Source organism: Wolffia australiana, chromosome 14, assembly GCF_029677425.1.
Source record: "Wolffia australiana isolate 7733 chromosome 14, ASM2967742v1".
NCBI lineage: Eukaryota > Viridiplantae > Streptophyta > Magnoliopsida > Alismatales > Araceae > Wolffia > Wolffia australiana.
In genome coordinates, this window is record NC_135848.1 from 14,720,586 (window position 1) to 14,741,740 (window position 21,155).

Here is a 21,155-nt window from a genome sequence, read left to right on the forward strand (position 1 = left end):
CACTTGTATGACGAGTATGGCTATTCTGGTAGCCATTAGTGTGTAGTAGACATTAAGAACATGAAGTGGGTGCTATTTAGGGAAATAGTTCCCAAAATTTATACGTATGAATCGTTGAAAATATTATACTTAACGCCAATCAGGTTGATTCATGTCATTATTGCATGAATAGTCCTCAGACTTGAGACACTAAAGACATCTCGTGGATGGATTGTTGTTCTTTTCCTATTCATAGGTACAAGTATTTCTATTGACAGAAAATTAAGGCATTCTTGCATCTGAAGAATAATAATAGAATCATAATATATCATAAAACCACATGATCAAATCTCCTTGGCACAAAATGAATATATGATTTCTCAATTCCTCAACTAAGATGTGTTGAGCTATTCAAGAATGTACCCTTTCGACATATCTACATAATATCTAATGCATAAAATATAATTTTCCATCTTGGTGATCCAGGTTATTGATCTACCATCTTTTTTGTGTCATTCCTATCACATCCATCGTGGAGGGAAGCCAAGGGAAGAAGGATGGGCACCTAAGGTATTCTGGCATGGGTGAATTTCATTCCAGGTTTTTCCTATTTATGCTTGATAAGAAATTTCATAAAACCTCTAAACTTCAAGTATATCCTCTAACGTCCAAAACACTATTTGTATGACTCTCTAAACCTATGTATCATTATAATTATTTTTTGGGTTTGTATGGCCTTGATCTGCTTGAAAGAAGTTGGATTCCAACAGCAGATCACTCGAGTTGAATCAAAATGGCATCTAAAAAATAATTTATCAAATCACCTCGGCCACAGATCATATCCTTCAATTTATTAGATCCTCGAGTGAGACATGTTGTGATGTTTAACTTTTCAGCCCCTTCTTCTCCATAGCACATCAGGAATGGAGATGAATTATTGGGAGAGGGGAGAAGAAGGGGAATATCCCTTAACAATTATGACCTCGTTGAATTTTGTTCAATGCCTTCTCCTATTTATACTAAGAGGGTACTTTTCATAAAAACTCTCAAACTTTAGGTATACCTTCTAACATCTAGTAGACCAATAGTGTGTGACCCTCTAGACCCATGTATCAATTTGCTTAAGGACTCCAATAACCCAATAATGTTATTGGCCTTCTAAATTAATTAAATGTATCATCATATACATTAATTAATGGCAGATCACTTTAACTCAATTAATAGGTCGAGTCTCCGATGTGTGGGGTGCCACGCTACTACTTATGTATCTACTCACCCGTGGGCCATGTCTATCATCGGTTATCATGTAAGTATAGACATATAGTCCCTCATTGCTTGATGCTCCTAGAAAACTCTCAAACCCTAAAAGGTCATATGAGTAGTAATGCATTCAAAAATGATCGAAGAATTCTTCTCTGATATTCCATTGCCTTGGCCAAGGACTTCATTGCATCATCCTCATTGAATTGCCTCCTCTTATACCAAGGGCGGATGGATCCCATTTTGACTGCTCAATCATCTGGGTGAACTTTTTGATGCACTCAAACTAAGATTGCTTTTATTTTCATGATTAAGAACTCATATTTTATTGTCAAAGTACAACTGGTATGTCTCTGGTCTAAGTACTATTCAAGGATTTGTACGGAACATTTCAGTAAACTCTTTCCGCTAAAGAGCACCCACTTTCCATTCTTAGTGTCTCCACACTAATTGGGTAGGGGACACTTCTATTCGATCTAGATACTTTGATGTTCCTCTCGAGTATTATTCAAATAGAAATATGTAGAATACATGTTAAAAGATTAGTGATATGTGTATTATGATATCATAATAATTCATTAAATCTAATCATGTATTCGTGAGCTTCATTAGAAGCATTACACATACATTAAAATGAATACATTTTGTAAATGAAAATATGAGATATGGAACGTGTGATTCACTTCCCAGTCACATATATTTCCATCATTAAGGACTCCTATGTCCCAATATCCACTATGGGCAAACCTAATAATTTATGTTCATCAATATATATATATTAATAAATCAATGATACTTAACATGATAGATATGTTGAGTTTGTAGCCATGGGGTGCCAAGCCACAAGTCGTGCTCTAGAATATACAAAAGATAACAATGAATGTCTCATGGAAACTTACTCTCATTAGTCTCCATGTACATATAGTCCCTCATTCACTTGACTTTTCAAGAAAGACATAGTGTACGGTTGATTGTGAAATCCTAATTGGTCATCCAAATCAGTGCACGTATTGGAAAATATTCCATTTTCATGAACCCATCTTGACAATTCAATCATTTTTATGAACTTCATGATGCATCCAAGCTAAAACGATTTGGAATTCCATGTATATGAACTCATAGGTCATAGTCAAAGGATAACTGTCCGTCCACAAGACATCTTTGATGTCTCAGGCCAAAGGACCTAATTGGCAGATGGTAGGTAGCAGTAGCATGGGTAGAGCGGAGAGCATTAATGAAATACCATGCTTTATTGCATTGGAGATAGTGGCCGATACTCTCCAGAGAGGATAGAGAGGGAATAAGTGATGCAGATTTCCCGTGGCTGGTGGCGATGGAGATGATGCAGATGTGTACCATAGAGTGGTGAAGTTTGGTGGATGCATGTGGATGATGAAAATCTAGGCTATCTGCAATCAGAACCTATGAAAAAAGACGAAGGTGTGAGTAATAAAAAGATAAATATCACAATAACCTTTCCGTCATGTACCCTGCATGCCGAGTGGTGCTTTATATTTACATGTCTTGATACAAATGTCACTCCAATCCTTTGCTCTTGGAATGGAAGAACATGTCAGGATGAGATTTTGAGTGAGAAAATTACTCCGCTAATTGTAATAAGGAGCAAAATCTAAAGGCGCATTTTTACAAGGATATGAGGGTCTTTTAATATACCCTAGTTAGTAAATGGATAGAAAGGATAAATAAATATTCTCAAATTTCAGCCCAAAAGTCCTTATAGATCCTTAGATGTCGTCGTTTGAAGTTGGTGCGATTTGAGATGTCCAATCTTCTCTCCGCTTTGATCTGTGCGACATATTCCCAAAATTATATGAATTTTTAGGAAGACCTTAAAAATAAAAAAAAATTATATTTTCTTTCTTACAGAATTATTTTCCTTAAGAGTTTAATATCAAAAAATATTCTATAAAAATACCATAAAATATATAAACGTTATAATTTCTTTCATAGACCCTTAAAAATATATAAAATTTTCAAAATATATATTATATGAATTATAAAAATATTTACTTCATGAAATTTATGGCATAAAGTTTTGTTAAAACATCATAAAATAAACAAAATATGAACTTCATTTAAAAAATGTAATAAATTATTTTAAGCCTTAATATCTTGTATTTATGAATATTTCAATGTGACTAAAAAGATAAAATACATGAAATTACAACTAAAATTAGCATTTTATTTGGGATTATTAGTTCTCAGTCTAATCAACACTACACATGTAGTAATTTAATATCAAATCCAAATTTATATGAATTTTAAATCATATTTATTTTTTAAAATATAAATACTTATCCCAAAATACTATGAAAGTAAACATTTCTCCAAGAAATTCTGTTTTTTGGTAAAATATCAAAATTAAACTTCATATTTTAATTTTTTTCCCATAAAGTATGATCTCTATGACTTATTATTTTTATACGGAATATGATGTAACACAACGATGGGGATCATTCGGCTCGTGTTACACCACAGAAGGTGGAACACAAAACATTATGTGATGATGAGAAATGTTATGTATATTTTATGAAATTAACGAGAAGCAAGTTATTTGTCGGATAATCCGAGACTTAACCAAGTTGACGACACTGGACGGGTTATGGCACGGACAGGCTCCCAATGATCCGGATGTTCGGCTAGAAGGGACAACGGAGTGGTGGACGATCTTCGTCCAAGTGCGTCCACACCGTGTCACCGAGAGCGACGCTAGTCCAACACTGTCACTGATAATTCTATCACAAAAATAGATGGCTATTCCCAACACAAGGCAACAGAGCTAGTCTAGGGTTTGACGGTCCCGATACAGTCCGGTTTTATGACATGGACCTAAACCGTACCTGAAGTTCGGTCTAGTTCCGGTCTGGTATTGTTCGGTCCCGGTCCGGCCCGGTACCAACGGTGGCAGAGGAGCAGGCGGGGGGAACAGAGGCGTTGTGCATGCGAAGCAACATCAATGAGCTTTCAGGCAGGTCATGGAAAGGGAGATGGGGAGGGGAATGGGTAGTATGTGGGATAGGGTCTGGTCCGGTCCGGTTTTTTGGCATGGACCTAAACCTTACCTAAAGTTCGGTCCACTTCCGGTCCGGTCTTTTTTCGGTCCTGGTTCGGTCCGGTCCGACCGGTCCCCGGTCCAAAATGTCAAACCCTAAGCCCAAAAGTGGTATGAAGATAAAAAATTACAGCAAATGGGGAGAGAGGAATAACCTGGTTGGTTCATAACGGACATAGAAATGTACTGCAATCTTCACTGGTGTGGAGGGGAAGACTGGGAGAAGAAGCCCACCGTGATATCAATAGTTCACGCAGGGCAACAATAGATCATTCAACCAGACACGTTCACGTCCAAGTTCGATCAAAGATCTATCTCGACGGTCAAGTGCGGCACTGGAGGTGTCGAGGAGGGAGATGGCGCGGCCTAAATCGCGACCCGGATGCCGTCGATCGTTCGTCCCCGGCCTGATTCTGGGGTACGCACGGACGAAGGGGGGAAAGAACGTGCAATCCACAAAAGCAACTTCGGGGACAGTGAGAAATCGAATTCCAATGGCTGTTGTCGATTTCGTTCTGTTGCGCTTCGGATTCTGCCACCGCAATCTGTGGAATGAGGGTTTCTTTGATAATAACAGGATCCTTGCTGGAGCGACCAGCGATGGTTCTTCGAAGGAGTGGTCAAACCCCGGAATCACCGGTGAAGCTCGGACATGGCAAGATTGGATGTTGAAATCCAGAGGGAGAAGAACTCGATGGTCGACTTTCCCGAATCCATAGGGTGGTTATATAAACATTACTGGTGCACTTAAAATGTTAGGAAACCAATGCAAAATAACTCAAAATAAATGCTCCAGAGCTAGGTAATTTATGATACTTTTAAAGTTTGAAGTCATATAAACTATTAATTTTTCACAGATTGAATTCTTGAAAAACTTAAGAGCTAAGCATTTACTGTTAACAAAAATAAAATACATCCATAAATACACTACATATCTCTGTCTAGAAATCTTAATATGAGTATATTTATGAAATATCCATATGTTTATCTAAAAATTTTAAAAAAATAAATAAAATTCTATATACTTATTTTTATATTTGTGAGCACCCAATTACCTTGTCCTTAAACTAGATAGAGTTTTATTTATTTTTAAAAAATAAATAAAATTTATATATTTTAATTTTTAGTTAAAATGTTTTTTATGTCAAATAAGTTAATTAAATACTAAATTTATCATATTTAAGTTACGAATATTTAGTTCCTATTATATTCATTTTCCTTAATGAGTATTAAAATTTATTTTAACCAAAAATTATTATTTTAATCTCCAGATTAATTAAAAAGAATTCAGTATTTTCCAGCAGCGAGTAAAATGTTGAATATGAGCACATTGGAATATTTCTAATTTTTTCATATTTTATATAAGTTCAAATCTAACGGTATTTTTGTGTATTTTTAATTCAGACTTAGCCAATAGTTTATATGTAATTTCAACTTTTTAACTCTATGATGAATTTAGGGCAAGAAAGGGGTCAATCCACAGGAAGGTAGAAATTCATTTTCTTCATTTTTATAGGTTAACATAGTAGAAGAAGCTTTGAAGATGAGAAATACGTGTCTATTTCGATTCAAGCGTACTTTATGTAAATATGTCAAGGAAATTTGCGGTATCAAGAATATTCATATAATTTTGTAGTATTTATAATAACATATTTAAAACAGTAGAAGCGTTAGAAATGAGAAACATATATTTTTATATTTTGGTATATTTTGATAGAAATATATAACTAAATCTTGCTTATTAAAGGAGATAAGAGTATTCAAAGAATTTCAGAATATTTATAAATAAAATAACAAACTTGTCAAGGTGTCCGTCAGCCATGCTAACGTAGGTCGCATGCGGATGCTGACCATATGCACATGGGTGCATAGCGGGCACTAAAGATGTGTGTTATTATATACATTATTAGATAATATTTATAAATTATTTTAAATATATTTCTGCATTTTTGGAGGGCACAGGAAGGGGTGCACACGATCTCCACTTTTGGCAAATGAAATTAATTATTGATTCCATGGAAACAAGGAGGTATCACCCATTTACCAAATATAACAATGAATCTCCTTTCAAAGCCATTATGATACATAAAAAACTATCTCAATTATAGGTAACATTGTATTTAAATGGTCTCAACTTATACTCTCTCTACTCAGTTTGTGATTATGAGATTATATACTCTACCGAAAACAAAATGAACTCATAACTTCTGGATAGATGGTGTGATATTGTACGGATTATCATGTGATGCCATGCCATGATCCGAGAATGTGGTTTAACCTTTAGCTCCTCAGCCAAAAAAGTTATGGATCTCCAAAGATAACATCAGCTTCCCAATACCCATACAACATTTCCAAAATACTTTCCTAAAACATCAAATCTTGAAGTAAAATTCCCACCATGTGTCATTAGAATGGATTTTAACAAATTTATGATCTACACAACGAGGATTTTGTCCCACAATCAGTACTGTTTTACCCACTGCAGCAACCCAAAATAGTCCGATCTATCATCCACTGCAGCAACCCAAGATCCACTACTTTATTCCCAGTTTCAAAGATTGCTAATTTTGGATCAAACTGGGATCTATGAATAGGAGATGTTGTGCGAGTATCTACAGGACCTAAATTATCAACAGGCTCACCAAGAACATCAAAGATTCATCCCAGAGTGGCTCCACAGGCTGGAAAGCTTAGAGGAGCTCCCGTATCAATCATGTCCATTCATCTCGTTAGACCATCTCAAACTCACAAGCAACTTAAATCTCCTAAAAATCTGCACCTTGTTCTAGACAACGAGGATGATAATTTCCTGAAATAATTCCCCACAATAAAACTTGAATAGTAATCTGCAGGGAAAACACATACCTCGGGGGACGCCAATCAAGAGTCAAATTTTCCATTTCAACAGAGTCAAGAGAACGAATACAAGAACGGAGAATGAAGCTAAGAACCGAAGCAAGGAGGCCAGTTCCCGGCGACCATAATCTGCACCGGCAGGGGGGGTTGGGCAGCTGCACACAAGTCAAACAAACAAGGAAAAAGAAAGCGAGCTGTACAGAGTACACTAACCGAGAGTCAACGGCGACCGGAGTCGTCGCGCTCGGGGGACGGACGGGAGAAGCGGCGGCGACGGGGCGGCCGCGCGGCGTCATCGGCGGCGTCATCCAGGTCGGGCAGGTTGAGGTCCCAGAGGGCGCGGTGCCCGGGCCGGCGGTGGCTGCGCCAGGACCGAGCCGGGGGCGGGCTCTGGAGCATCTGAAGCATGAACAGCGTGGTCCACCAGGACCGGCGGGGGGGTCCGGCGTCGTCAACGTCGTCGTTGGCGCCGTCGATGACGTAGTCCCCGATGACGACCGCCCCCGGGGACGCGGCGTGGAGCGCGGAGATGACGTCGCCGAGCTCGCGCTCGCGCTCGAGCCGGCGCCACGCGCGCTGGCGCGACGGGTCGGCGGCGGCGGGGCGGGCGGCGGGGTGGGCGCGGCGGGCGTGGCGGCGGAGCTCGCGGTAGCAGCCGGAGAAGGCGCAGGATTCTCTGGAGCAGGCGCGGGGCTTCTGGTCGAGGTAGTGGCGGAGCTCCTCCTCGATCCGAAACCCGATGACGGGCCCGCGGCAGAGCGGGCAGGTGACCGGGTCGCCGGGCTTCTGGGTCTTGAGCCGGTCCAGGCAGTTGGAGTGGCGGTGGCTCGTGTCGCAGACCATGGGCCGGCACCCCTTGTCGTGCGACGCGCAGACCAGCAGGACCGCGTTGTGGGGCTGGTCCAGGCAGACCGGGCACGCGATCTCGTCCCACTCCTTCGATTGCGTCCCGGACGAACTCCCCGCCTTCGATTGCGTCATCCTCCCCTGCTCGCTGCCATGTTTAACGTCAACGACTCCGCCTTGAGGATGCCATTGACAAGACTGAACTGACCCAGGTACGTTTACGTTGACGAATAGATTAATCAGTCGTCAACGTCAAGCCTCCGAGAGACTAATCGAGGAAATGCAATGTTTTCGCTTCTAATTCAGGAATGAACAGGCTAAGATGAGGATTTTCCTTTGCGTGAAGCATGCAGATTAGAGAGAAAAGGGAATGGGCAACCGATCGTCAACGTCAAGCCTCCAAGAGATTAATCGAAGAAATTCAATGTTTTCGCTTCTAATTCAGGAATGAACAGGTTAAGATGAGGATTTTCCTTTGTGTGAAGCATGCAGATTAGAGAGAAAAGGGAATGGGGATGGAAGTTAATTAGCACATTAGAAGAATGTTGACGAATTGATGGTTGAGGATGGGCAACCGATCGTCAACGTCAAGCCTCCAAGAGATTAATCGAGGAAATTCAATGTTTTCGCTTCCAATTCAGGAATGAACAGGCTAAGATGAGGATTTTCCTTTGTGTGAAGCATGCAGATTAGAGAGAAAAGGGAACGGGGATGGAAATTAATTAGCAGATTGAGAGAATGAACTGACCCAGATACGTTTGAGTGACGACTTGATGGTTGAGGATGGGCAACCGATCGTCAACGTCAAGCCTCCAAGAGATTAATCGAGGAAATTCAATGTGTTCGCTTCCAATTCAAGAATGTACAGGCTAAGATGAGGATTTTCCTTTGTGTGAAGCATGCAAATTAGAGAGAAAAGGGAACGGGGATGGAAATTAATTAGCAGATTGAGAGAATGAACTGACCCAGATACGTTTGAGTTGACGACTTGATGGTTGAGGATGGGCAACCGATCGTCAACGTCAAACCTCCAAGAGATTAATCGAGGAAATTCAATGTTTTTTGTTGCAGATATTTCTTCTGTTTCGCTTACGATTCAGGAATGAACAGGTTGAGATGAGGATTTGCCTTTGAGTGGAGCATGGAGATCGAATTCCGATTTATTGGAATTGAATTAAGCAGATTGGGAGAAATGTTGGGGATGAGAGGGACTTACTGCAGTCGAAGTTCGGGATCGCAAGAATCCTCCAGATTTGTTAGAGGAATGGAGGTCAGAGATTCAATCCAGAGAGGCACTGATCAGGAACAGAGATTGCATGAATGTGCGACAAGGAAAACGACTTCAGGTTTATCACCGAATAGCTTTCGTTCTCAATCTACAGGACAGCAGATTCCGTCACGCATAATCATGTCTGGTAAGGAAAAACCGGGCAAAGACGATCCAAACAACGCGGTAAGCGGCCGAGCCCTGAATTTCAATTCCGGGGAAAGGAAAGCGGAAGAACACAAATTTCGAGGTCGATCGAATTACTCTCTCCGCAAAAAGAGAAATCAAGCCCATCTCCGCAGTAAAGAAAACCGACGAGGAATCGGAGAGAAATCGCGGGTAGAATCAAACGAACGAACAGACGAGGATTTTACAAAAAGGGAAGGGCGAGATCGAATCTTCTCTTTCCCGATCGTTCGCGCCCTTCCGCCGATCTTTCTTCCTCGATCGAAAGATCAATCAACACGGCAGCTAATCCACGACCGATCGATCTCTCTCGCTCTTTATACCCTTCGCCCGCTCCGCGCGGAAGCTCTCGCCGACGGAGGATAGAAGAAGAAAATCGAAGGCTAAGACTTTCCAGAAACCAATTATATACGCGCCACGGATGTAATATTGTCGACATTCGCCACCCGTCACCGTTATTCTGTTCCTGCGGACCACACCAACCGCTTTCGGAGTCTCTCGTTATCGTGTTCCAGAGGTCGAGCCCAATAAGGATGACGAGACTTCGGCCCAATAAAGACAAGCGACGTGGATTAGTCAGTGGTGGCCACGTTATCGACTATGCGAAATAGGGGAAGGAGGGGCAAAATGGTAAAAATGATCCACAACCCCTTGACTAAGCTCACGAACATCCTAAACCATCATTGCATGGTTACTGAGGAGAGAGAGATGCATGCAGAGAGAGAGATAGATGGATCTGTTGATAGCAAGAGAGGTGAAGGTAGATATATCAATAGAGGGAGAGATGAAGGAAAAATCATGAGGAAGAAGATACAGATGGGTAATCAAGGCCGGGAGATGTACAGAGAGAAATACATGTAGAGAGAGAAAGGATGTAAATCAGAGATGGGTAAAGAGAGGGTACATGAGAGATAGATCAAGACACAGAGCGGCAGAGAGAGAAAGAGGATGCAGATGAGAGATAGGTAATTGCAGGTAGAGACAGAAAATAAAGAGATGAACAAAAATGCAGGAAAAGAGAGAAAATATGCAGATGAGAGATCAGTAACTAAGGGGGATAGTGTGATCAACAGAGAGAGACATCATTATCACCAATCAATACTTCTTCATATGTTGTTCATCCTGTGCGCTCTGATCTGCAGCCAACCCACCATACCTCTGATCCACGAAAGATAATGATAATGATGATGACGATGATAAAGAGAGAAAGAGATGGATACCTAAGAGGAGCATGGGAAGAGAGAGAGATCAAGGTCCAAAAACCCTGCACCATTCTACTCCGGGACCAGTCAGTCCAAACTATACTGGGGCTGTAGAAGGGTTTAAGTCCTAAGGTCAAACCAAACCAGAACCAGAAGTAAATAATTATATGTATATTAAGTGAATGGAGGCAACAGGGCAGTACCCATTACCAGCATTTCTAAAGCTATCAACAGGGCACTTGATCATCAACATAATTTTATATTTTGTGTTTGACATTGACTAGTCAACCAAGACTGTCAAACCCTTGCGGTCTTCCCACCACTAGTGTAAAAGCCTGCCAAGACAGAACTTCAGAGAGCATCTCTAAACATTGTCTTAGGCTGTGGTCAACCTGCCAAAAGCTGCCCCCCCATGAAGCTCGCCCCCCCATGAAGAGGATGGAGAGATAGCCATGTTCTAGAGAGAGAGAGATGTAGACTGTAGATGTCTTTCTGTTGATGCTCCTCTCAGGGCCAGAAGGAAAAAACAAAGGGAGACAACGAAAGGAGGGAGAAATGAGGAATAACAACGCTTCCGCACTGGAATCAGGCGGAGGTTGACACAAGGAAGACGATGAACACGACCGCCAACGACGACTCAGCAGCTCGTGCCCTTACGGCAGGAAAGCGCGCCGGCGCCGGATGTGATGGACCCGACCATGGACGACGACTTCGCCCCCAGGCTCGACGCCCGCGAGTAGCTCCCCGCCGCGCCGGCACCCGACGGTGTAAAGTAAGCCCCGTTCAACAGTAAATCCCCCTCCGACCGCCAATTCCACCCGGTCCACGTCGCCGTCGGCGTCCCCACCCTCTTCGTCACCTGAAATCCCAATTCAGGTCAGGGCCGGGAATTACGTAAAGGGTTAGGGTTAGGGTTAGGGTTAGGGTTAGGACCTCCTTGGCGAAGGGGTTGGCGGGGGCGAGGTAGCGGTTGCCCTGGCTGTTGATGGTGGGGTTGGCGCTGCCGCCGATGGCGTACATCTCCCAGTGGGTGTAGTCGTTGTTGACCACGTGGAAGTATCCGTGGCGGCAACGTGGCATTCTCTGGATGAGCCCCTCGCCAAAGTGGTTGAACGCGATGGTGACCTGCATGGCCTTGTCTCTCTCGTACGAGTCGCTGTGGCCCAGCAGCATCACCTAAGGGTAAATGGGCCGTAAGTCAATGGGCCTTGGGTGGTGGGTAATATAGTTCAGGGATGCAGACGGGACGATTTTTTCGTCACGGGACGAGAAAATCATCCCGTCCGATGGGACGAAAAAACCGTCCGTCTGGTTTGACCTCCAGACGGACGGATGTGGACGAAAAACCACCGGATTCACATCCGACGGTTTCTCATCAAGGCCCTTGTGTTTTTTGCGCATGCAAACTGACGCAGCTCAGAATTAATTGTTCATGTGCCCATTTGGATTCTCTCTCCTCCATATTTCCCTGGAAATACTTAGAAAAATCTATAATAATATATTAAAAATATAAAATTGGGTATTTTAGTCCCGGACGAATTTTGGGACGAAAATTCGTTCCGGGAGGACGGGACGGGACGTATTTTTGTCGCTGGACAAAAAACTGTCCTGCCCTTCGTCCCCGAGCTAAAATCGGACGTATGACGGGACGAACTTCGTCTGTCATTCGTCCACGAAGGGGACGATCCGGATCTATAGTGGGTAATGGGCTTTGGGGGTACCTCGTTGTGGTGGGTGAAGTAGTTGTTGGAGATGGTGATGGCGGTGGAGCCCATGATGGCGTCGACGAGGCCGTCGGCGCAGTTGGAGAGGGAGTTGTGGTCGACCCAGACGTGGCTCGAGCCGAAGATGGAGATGGCGTCGCCGTCGGCCATGGTCCGCCAGCCGTAGTGGCTCGGCGAGCTGCGGACCATGGCGTTGCCGGTGGGCCGGCAGTCGTGGATGTGCAGCCCGTGGATGATCACGTTGGTCACGAATTGGACGGTGATGCAGGCCCCGTTGGCGATGTGGACGTCGGCGCCGCGCCCGTCCAGCGTCTTGAAGCTGTTCATGATCAGCTCCTGCTTGAGGGTGATCACCATGTCGCGATGGAAGACGATCCAGAGGGGCTCGTCCTGGATGACGGCATGGCGGAGCGTCCCGGGCTTCGGGTTGACGGGGTCGTCGTCGCCGGCGTCCGTCACCACGTAGAACCGCCCGTTCCGTCCCCCGATCGCGTTCCGTCCGAACCCGATGCCGCAGTCCGCGAGCCGCTTCCGGTTCTTGTGCCACTCCGGGTCGCACCGCCAGCAGTCGTCGATCGGGTTGCCCGTCCCGCAGGACAGGAACCCCAGCGCCCGCCTCGCCGTTCCGTTCTGGATCGCCCTGCCCGTTGACCAAACCACCCATTAACCCACCGACCCTCGGCTTTCAATTCCGTTCCTCCACCGTGGGGCAGCCCATGTGACGTGCAGTTAATGTCAAATTTTCCGTTTAAATTTTCCTTTAAAATTTTTCCGTGAGAGAGGGGCGCGTGGGCTTACGCGTGCACGTCGGAGACCACTAGCTCGGGATCTTGGACCGCGCCGAGAGGCTCTTTTGTTTCGTTTTCCCGCTTCAATTCTCGTGGCCTGCGAGAAAAAAGTCATGTGACTGTGGGGGGAAAAGACGGGAATACCCTCGGTCTAACGGAATCGCGTACGGACTTCTTGCATTTAATACTCGAGCGGTTTTCTCGGGGAGCGAGAAATCGGCTGCTCTGGGCAGACCGCCTCTAGCAAGATCTCGAGGTCGGTGAAAAAGTTTTCGATGAACTCTTAGAGGAGACGAGACTGAGGTTGTTTCTAGAAATATTTCGCTACAGTTTTTACTTCTACTTTGAAACTTTTGGGAGAGGCGTTTCAGATTTGAGTGTGTGAGCCGAGAACAGGAGCGTCCTCGGAGCTATTTCTCAGATCTTGCGAGATCTGCTCTTCTTACTACCCCTCTTCCTTAAAAAATTATATAATAATAACAAAAAGCTAGAAAGGAGCAAACATTAAAAATAGTTTCGCCCAAACTGTAAGCAGTCGCTGTCGGCGAACGCCAAAGAGAACAGACAAGCTATAAACAGGTAAAATCAACGTTTCCCGCCGACACGTAGCTTCACATCATTTAATTTCAGAAAATCAGCAATACTTGACTTGTTCATAAGCTAAGCAGGCAGCAGCAAGAAAGTTCTACCGCAAGCGCGCAAGGAATCGACAGATTCTCAAAAGATTAACTAAAATTTGAGTAGAAAAACACGAATAAGACCGCGCACACGACGAATCGAGACTAGAGAATGCATACCTCGAATCTGAGGCCGTTTTGTACCCTATCCAGCCTACGCCGCCGATCAACAACAAAGCTAGCACGGCGGAAGCCGCTGTAGACGAACGAAGAAATGCCGCCATCACCAAAGAATCTTCTCCTCCTCCTCCTCCGCTAACTCTCCTCTCCGCCAAAACCAGCTCAGAAGAGCAGATCGAAGGCGCCGGAGCTGAACGAACAGGGAGAGGGCATCAGAGAGAGCGAGAGAGAGAGACTGAGAGCCGCGCAGTAGCGATAAAACGAACGACCTCGCCACGGTCTTCTTCAACGCTCCCTTTTATAGAACCCGTCCGACGTGGCTAACCATGGTTAGCTTCCGTTAACCCTGCCGCCAGCCGACTCCACTCACGGCCTAACCGCCACCAACCGATCGAGCCTCGCCCGCCTTCGCAACGGTCGTGTCCGGGCGCACCCTTGGCACGTGCGAGCCTGCTCTCTCACGTGACCTTGCCACGTCGGATTCACGACTGCAGTCACTGAGCGTTTACTGTTCCCGACGCGATCGTCCAGCCCGTTGCATTTACTTCTCTGCCATCCACCCTCGCGCGTGGCAATACTCGCCCCATCGGACGGCTCTCCTTCTCTTAATCATAAATCGGATGCTTTCTCAGCCGTCCGATTTCACCTGCTTTGAGGTCTTTTTAGTAAATTGGGAGCCGTCGTTGGTCGCCGTGTATCGGTAGGTCGCCGGCGGCGCCGCTGCCTCGACGGCCTTAGCTCACGTTCTCTCTCCACCACGTGGCCGGCATAGCCGGTTTTCGCGCCTTTTATATGCCACGTGGAATAAGAAAACCCGCCTCTTAAAAACTTACTTTAAGAGGGTATGATTGATAGGGCGACAACAGGCTGTACACGTGACGCCCATGTGGATGCGGGCCACGTGTCGGCGACTGAACACTATTTCCCCCTAATTTATGATCAATTCACCCCTGTAATGGTCGTTATTTACAGCCGCGGGCCATTGATTGCTGGGCCCGAGGTTGACTTAAATGCCAGAGTCAACGGCCGAACCGGCCAGGACGGGGATGACGGGAGCCGGCGTCCTGCGCGTGACCGTCATCCACAGGCCCTCCGTCGTGTGGATGGTGGCTCCAGTCGTCATCTCCACCTGCGTTTCCCAGAGTTTCTCTCTCATCAATTCTCTCTCTAAAAAAGCGTAAATGGACCTAATGGGCTAGATGGGTCGATGAATTTTCTCACCGGTGGCGCTCCGGGCGCCATCTGGAAATTGAACCGTCGTACCAGCATCGCCAACGCAACGATGGCCTGCGGAAGAGATAGAGATAAAGATTGATACAAAGATAAAGATAGAGATAGAGATAAAGATTGATACAAAGATAGAGATAGAGATAGAGATAGAGATAGAGATAGAGATAGAGATAGAGATAGAGATAAAGATTGATACAAAGATAGAGATAGAGATAGAGATAGAGATAAAGATTGATACAAAGATAGAGATAGAGATAGAGATAGAGATAAAGATTGATACAAAGATAGAGATAGAGATAGAGATAGAGATAAAGATTGATACAAAGATAGAGATAGAGATAGAGATAGAGATAAAGATTGATACAAAGATAGAGATAGAGATAGAGATAGAGATAAAGATTGATACAAAGATAGAGATAGAGATAGAGATAGAGATAAAGATTGATACAAAGATAGAGATAGAGATAGAGATAGAGATAGAGATAAAGATTGATACAAAGATAGAGATAGAGATAGAGATAGAGATAGAGATAGAGATAGAGATAAAGATTGATACAAAGATAGAGATAGAGATAGAGATAGAGATAGAGATAGAGATAAAGATTGATACAAAGATAGAGATAGAGATAGAGATAGAGATAGAGATAGAGATAAAGATTGATACAAAGATAGAGATAGAGATAGAGATAGAGATAGAGATAAAGATTGATACAAAGATAGAGATAGAGATAAAGATTGATACAAAGATAGAGATAGAGATAGAGATAGAGATAAAGATTGATACAAAGATAGAGATAGAGATAAAGATTGATACAGAGATAGAGATGGAGATGGAGATGGAGATAGAGATGGAGATGGAGATGGAGATGGAGATGGAGATGGAGATGGAGATGGAGATGGAGATGGAGATGGAGATGGAGATGGAGATGGAGATGGAGATGGAGATGGAGATGGAGATGGAGATGGAGATGGAGATGGAGATGGAGATAGAGATAGATATGGAGATAGAGATAGTGATAGAGATAGAGACAGAGAGACAGAGATAGAGATAGATATGGAGATAGAGATAGTGATAGAGATAGAGACAGAGAGACAGAGATAGAGATAGAGATAGATATGGAGATAGAGATAGTGATAGAGATAGAGACAGAGAGACAGAGATAGAGATAGAGACAAAGATAGAGATAGAGATAGAGATAGAGATGGAGATAGAGATAGAGATAGAGATAGCGATAGAGATAAAGATAGATAAAGAGATGGAGATAGAGATAGAGATAAAGATAGATAAAGAGATGGAGATAGAGATAGAGATAAAGATAGATAAAGAGATGGAGATAGAGATAGAGATAGAGATAAAGATAGATAAAGAGATGGAGATAGAGATAGAGATAGAGATAAAGATAGATAAAGAGATGGAGATAGAGATAGAGATAAAGATAGATAAAGAGATGGAGATAGAGATAGAGATAGAGATAGATTTACCTCAAATGATGCAAACATGTCGCCAACGCACTTCCTCGGGCCGCCGCCGAAGGGCAGGAAGCTGGATTATTGATGGAAAAATTTAGAACTCACCAAATTTTGGTCTGATTGCATGAATATTTACCTGAAAGCTTGGTTGGTCTCGTTGGGAGTGGGCCCGTCCAGCGGCCACCTCTCCGGGTTGAACGAGTCTGCGTTGGCCCACTTGTGCGGACTCCGGTGGAGATTCCAGACCGAGATAAATATGTCCTCCCCGCTGTTATCATATAACTTTTATTAATCTCGCAAACTTAAAGATTAAAAGTAGCGCCCTTGCTATCAGCTATAGCTTTTAACACAGTTGGTAAGCGATTGAATCTAACAGCTCTGATGCCATGTTAGAACTCGAGCGCTCACCAGTCTACTTTACCTCTTTATCGGGTATCCTCCCAAAACATCGTCTTCAATGGAGCGGCGGATAAGCACTGGCGGTTGCGGGTACAGTCTCAGGGACTGCCAATAGAAATTAAGAAAAATAAATTTCTTAATTTTTCAAGTTATAATAATAATAGTAATAACTCCTACTTCGCTGATGACGCGACTGGTGTACTTGAGCTTCTTCATGTCTTCCACTGTAGGAAAACGGTCCCCCAGTACACTATCAACCTGCGAATAAGATCTATGAGTTTTGTTATTGCGCATAGCGCAAAATACATGTTCTTTTCTTACCTCTTCTTGGAGTTTGGACATGGCAGCTGGTTCCTGGGGAAGTTCGACATGAAATTTTAGTGAGTTCTTCTTCATGGGTTTACCTCTTAAAAAGACATTGAAAAGGCTCAAGTTTTCAGATGATATCGTGTCCAATTCAATCAATTCAAACCTTTGAAAGTAAGTAAAATGTCCATGTCAGCAGCGCTGCAGTTGTTTCGTGGCCGGCAATCAGCATCGTCATCAGATCATCGCGGAGCTGTTTGCTTGTAACCTTTCAAGATAATCAGGAAGAACATGAATATAGAATGACACAAAAAATATAATAAAAATGGAAACTGCGGTGAATAAATACATCATCGCCTGATGCCAATAGAAAGCGAAGAATGCTGGGATCTTGCTCATTCATGTATTCTTCATAAAACTGCAGTTCTTCCTCTTCAACCATTTTCTGAATTACAAAAAGAAGGATGAAAATTTAAATTCAGAGAAACAAAAAATAGAGTAAACGACCAAGATAATTTTATTCAAGACCACCTTGCAGATATCAATCAGGGAATCAAGTGTTTCATTGATTAGCTTGAGAGATGCGGACACTTTCCTCTGCCTCGGCGAGATATCTTTCCAGATGGGAATGTCCCATGTGGGAATCGGAGATAAACTTCGCATTTCTGCTTCCCTAAGTACTGAGTAAACGGCCTAATGATCCGCAGTATAAGAAAAAAAAATGAGAAACGGGTATGTAATGGAGGAGAATAATCTTTTAAAAAATGAGAAAATAAAATAAGTGAGATGTTGAATACCTCAACGATACCCGTATCATTGGTCAACGAGTCAAAATCATAGTTGAAGACTGCCTTCCCAATGATATCCAATGTCAGGTGAGAAAACAAGGACTCCATTTCAACATCGTCTCGATTTGAAGCTGCAGAATCCAGCTTCAGGCAGAGTTTATTGGTGGCCTCCGCAAAAAGACCAACCATAGCAGAGACATACTGGAGATCAAGTAAAATATTAGAGGAAAGATATAAAATAAGAACTTTGATTAGGGTTGGCTGATGGTGAGGAATTCGGCATCATCATCCCATGTTTGGCTTTGGATGAATTATGATGATGATGATGGTTCTTGGAAACAGGATGATGATGAAGACCAAATTGCATCATACACTTGTCATCTTCATAGTCGATACCTACTATGATTAGTGGACAATGATCTCCTAATCTTCAAATCATCATCATCATCACCATTGTCACCCCATAGTTTGGCTTGGACAAATGACAATGATGATCATGATTGCTCATCAGCCGATTTATGACGGAGATGATGACAAAGGCAGCGCTTGGAAACTGGATGACAATGATGGTTATGAATCATCATCGTATACTTCTCGTCTTCCTTGGCAACACCAGACTAGGATTACCATACAAGGACGAATTCTTGCTTATCACTCCCATCCCCAAATCTCATCGTTGTCGCCGTTGATAATGTGTGGGCCTGAACAATTGACCATGACGATGACAATTCACTATTAACCTATGGATGACAATGAAGATGACCAATCATCACTTCGTCATCATCATCCCAAACCCTTCCTCTGATAATCGTCAGAAACGAGGTATGGCCACCTTTTGATGTAATGCGGGAACGATCGTTTTCCTCCTTGCCAGCCAAATATCACCATCTGCCGGGATCAAACCAGTGCCCATCACAAATTCCAGGATTTCGGCAAGGATGCCCTGCAAGAGAGAATCAGAGTAAGCAAAAACCAAATTAAAAATGAAATTTAGCAGGATCAAGTGACAATTTAATTAACCTTGGAATAAGCCTTTGAATTGTCTCTGAGAATGTGCTTGGCAATCCCAGGATCGGAAACTATAAGGAAAGACTATTTGCAGCGGACAATCAGCCAAGTTCGAGATGGATTAGTGACCTGGAAATTCAAATGTATGATGTTTGAACGTTACTTTGGGTCCAAAGGTGAGGCGAAAAATCCCTCCGTAGGTCAGGAAAAGATCGTAGAGAGGGATGAAGAAGGCCTGCGCTCCGACAGCTGCCACCGATCCACTGGCCTGAGGAATTTTCAAATCCTCGTTTGCTCCCCATGTTGAAAGCGAGAGAATTTCATCCAAAAACTTCCCCGGCGCCCCCAATTTCATCAAGCTCTCTCGAAAACGAGGAACAAATCTGAAATTTTAAAAGAATTTAACGGGAAGAAATCTGAAGTAAATCACTTAGAACAATCTGAAGTAACGAAGAATTTGTGTACGCACCCAGTTTTCGCGACGGTGAATTCACCGGAGGCGATCCGAGACGCCAACTCAGCGCGCCTCTTCTCTTCTAGAAGCCTCTCCACGTCCTTCACGGCCTGGTTGTCGTCATCCTTCCCCGGCTTTGTTGAAGACGATGAAGCAGAGCAGACGACGCTCGCACGGCGACGAAGGAACCGCTGCCTTCCGCCAACTCCTAAAACGAAAACAATCAAATCATTACACAAAGCGAGCAAACAACAAGAACAATTCCCACTAGGAACACAATCAAACTACCGTACAAAGAGAGCAAACAACAAGAACAACTCCTGCTAGAAAAACAATCAAATCATCATACAACGAGAGCAAACAACAAGAAAAACTATTAGGAAAACAATCAAATCATCACACAACGCGAGAAAACAACACGAAAAACTATTACGAAAACAATCACATCATCGTACAAAGCGAGAAAACAACAAGAACAACTCAAAATCACCAAAATCTCAGTCGACGAAACGATCAAAAACGTACCTCCGTCGACGCCGCCACAAGGCTTGATGCGCGGCAAGAAGAGACTGGCGGCGGCTGCCATGGATAGAGCTGTGAAGATCAGCAGATCAGGAAAATTCTCCTTTATTCACAAATCAGTCACATTCGAAGAACCGAGACGAGCGCGATTTTGAATGAAAATTCTCGCGTCGTGGTGAACCAGAGGCCATCGCTTTATCTATCCTTGCCCTGCGGCACAAACCAGAGGGACGATGATAAAGTGCCTTGTACGCAACGCTGCGCACCGATTCGGTGCCTACCCAATCCATTTTTGACACGTAAGCAAAAAGCGCATAACACTTTTAGAGGGACGTCAACGTGTCGTCATCCAACGATTTGGACGTCTATCGCCCTCTTGGATGACCGGTGGCGGAGGACGATATCTTCGGCCACATCGGATGACGATAATTTAGGGGTGGACGAATTTTGATGTGATGGGACGAGATATTTAAAAAATATTAAATATTCTGACTCTTTTAAAAAAAGTTGACGATATTTTTTACTCTCCCTCTCACTCTATCTCTTTCCAACATACATTTATTTTAAAGAATCAAAGTATTTAATATTTTGTTCTCTCTCCCCCCTCCCTCTATCCTCTATATAGATCTGTAGCTTTGTCTCTCTGGTAAACCCATTGGAATTTACAATTCATTTAGAACACGATCTACATGTTTAACCAATCAGATGAAGGTAAATACTATTAAATGAATGTAAAGACATTCAAGACAATGCAGAATTTTTTGTCCGACTTTTGAAGTATGAATCCAAACTATGACCTAAAATTAGAGTAAAAACATCACTCACTTGTTTGAAGTAGTTTTTCCATGGCACACCTTGCTTCCATCCCATGAGACATATATCTATACAAGATTAACATGTATCTTTTCTAAAGTTTCTGTAATTCTGTAGAAATCCACTTGGAATGGTTGATCCATCCTCTGAGAAAGATGTCATGGTTACTAAAAAACTGATTAGAATT

General features: G+C 43.3%; 3 protein-coding genes and 1 long non-coding RNA gene across 8 annotated transcripts; 1 reads left to right on the forward strand and 3 right to left on the reverse strand.

The window, feature by feature from the left end:
- The first annotated feature begins 4,456 nt into the window (after nucleotides 1–4,456).
- On the forward strand, nucleotides 4,457–5,223 carry LOC144712012 (uncharacterized). Its single transcript, XR_013583708.1, has 2 exons — nucleotides 4,457–4,788; nucleotides 4,890–5,223. It is a non-coding gene; the product is annotated as an uncharacterized LOC144712012 (long non-coding RNA).
- Nucleotides 5,224–7,181: 1,958 nt separating this feature from the next.
- LOC144711815 (cellulose synthase, putative (DUF1644)) lies at nucleotides 7,182–9,847 on the reverse strand. 5 transcript variants are annotated; one of them, XM_078585897.1, is made up of 3 exons: nucleotides 9,656–9,847; nucleotides 9,231–9,390; nucleotides 7,182–8,162 (listed from the first exon to the last, which is right to left on the reverse strand). In XM_078585897.1, the coding sequence occupies exon 3, from the start codon at nucleotides 8,147–8,149 to the stop codon at nucleotides 7,388–7,390; it is 762 nt and encodes a 253-aa protein (XP_078442023.1). In that variant the 5' UTR covers nucleotides 8,150–8,162; nucleotides 9,231–9,390; nucleotides 9,656–9,847; the 3' UTR covers nucleotides 7,182–7,387. The 5 variants fall into 5 exon arrangements, with proteins under 5 accessions (XP_078442023.1, XP_078442024.1, XP_078442025.1 ...); XM_078585898.1 differs by having other exon boundaries at nucleotides 7,182–7,297; nucleotides 7,382–8,162; nucleotides 9,231–9,847; XM_078585899.1 differs by having other exon boundaries at nucleotides 7,182–7,323; nucleotides 7,382–8,162; nucleotides 9,231–9,847.
- Nucleotides 9,848–11,143: 1,296 nt separating this feature from the next.
- Nucleotides 11,144–14,259, reverse strand: LOC144711617 (putative pectate lyase 8). Its single transcript, XM_078585601.1, has 5 exons — nucleotides 13,979–14,259; nucleotides 13,192–13,278; nucleotides 12,391–13,033; nucleotides 11,603–11,845; nucleotides 11,144–11,528 (listed from the first exon to the last, which is right to left on the reverse strand). The coding sequence occupies exons 1-5, from the start codon at nucleotides 14,080–14,082 to the stop codon at nucleotides 11,307–11,309; spliced, it is 1,299 nt and encodes a 432-aa protein (XP_078441727.1). The 5' UTR covers nucleotides 14,083–14,259; the 3' UTR covers nucleotides 11,144–11,306.
- Nucleotides 14,260–14,783: 524 nt separating this feature from the next.
- Nucleotides 14,784–20,341, reverse strand: CYP97A3 (cytochrome P450, family 97, subfamily A, polypeptide 3). Its single transcript, XM_078585600.1, has 16 exons — nucleotides 20,159–20,341; nucleotides 19,649–19,841; nucleotides 19,343–19,562; nucleotides 19,192–19,263; nucleotides 19,004–19,114; nucleotides 18,181–18,372; nucleotides 17,915–18,076; nucleotides 17,733–17,828; nucleotides 17,550–17,651; nucleotides 17,399–17,431; nucleotides 17,255–17,335; nucleotides 17,100–17,182; nucleotides 16,815–16,946; nucleotides 16,691–16,751; nucleotides 15,200–15,265; nucleotides 14,784–15,107 (listed from the first exon to the last, which is right to left on the reverse strand). Exons 1-16 carry the CDS (start codon nucleotides 20,217–20,219, stop codon nucleotides 14,985–14,987), a joined length of 1,788 nt encoding a protein of 595 aa, XP_078441726.1. The 5' UTR covers nucleotides 20,220–20,341; the 3' UTR covers nucleotides 14,784–14,984.
- Between the last annotated feature and the right edge of the window lie 814 nt (nucleotides 20,342–21,155).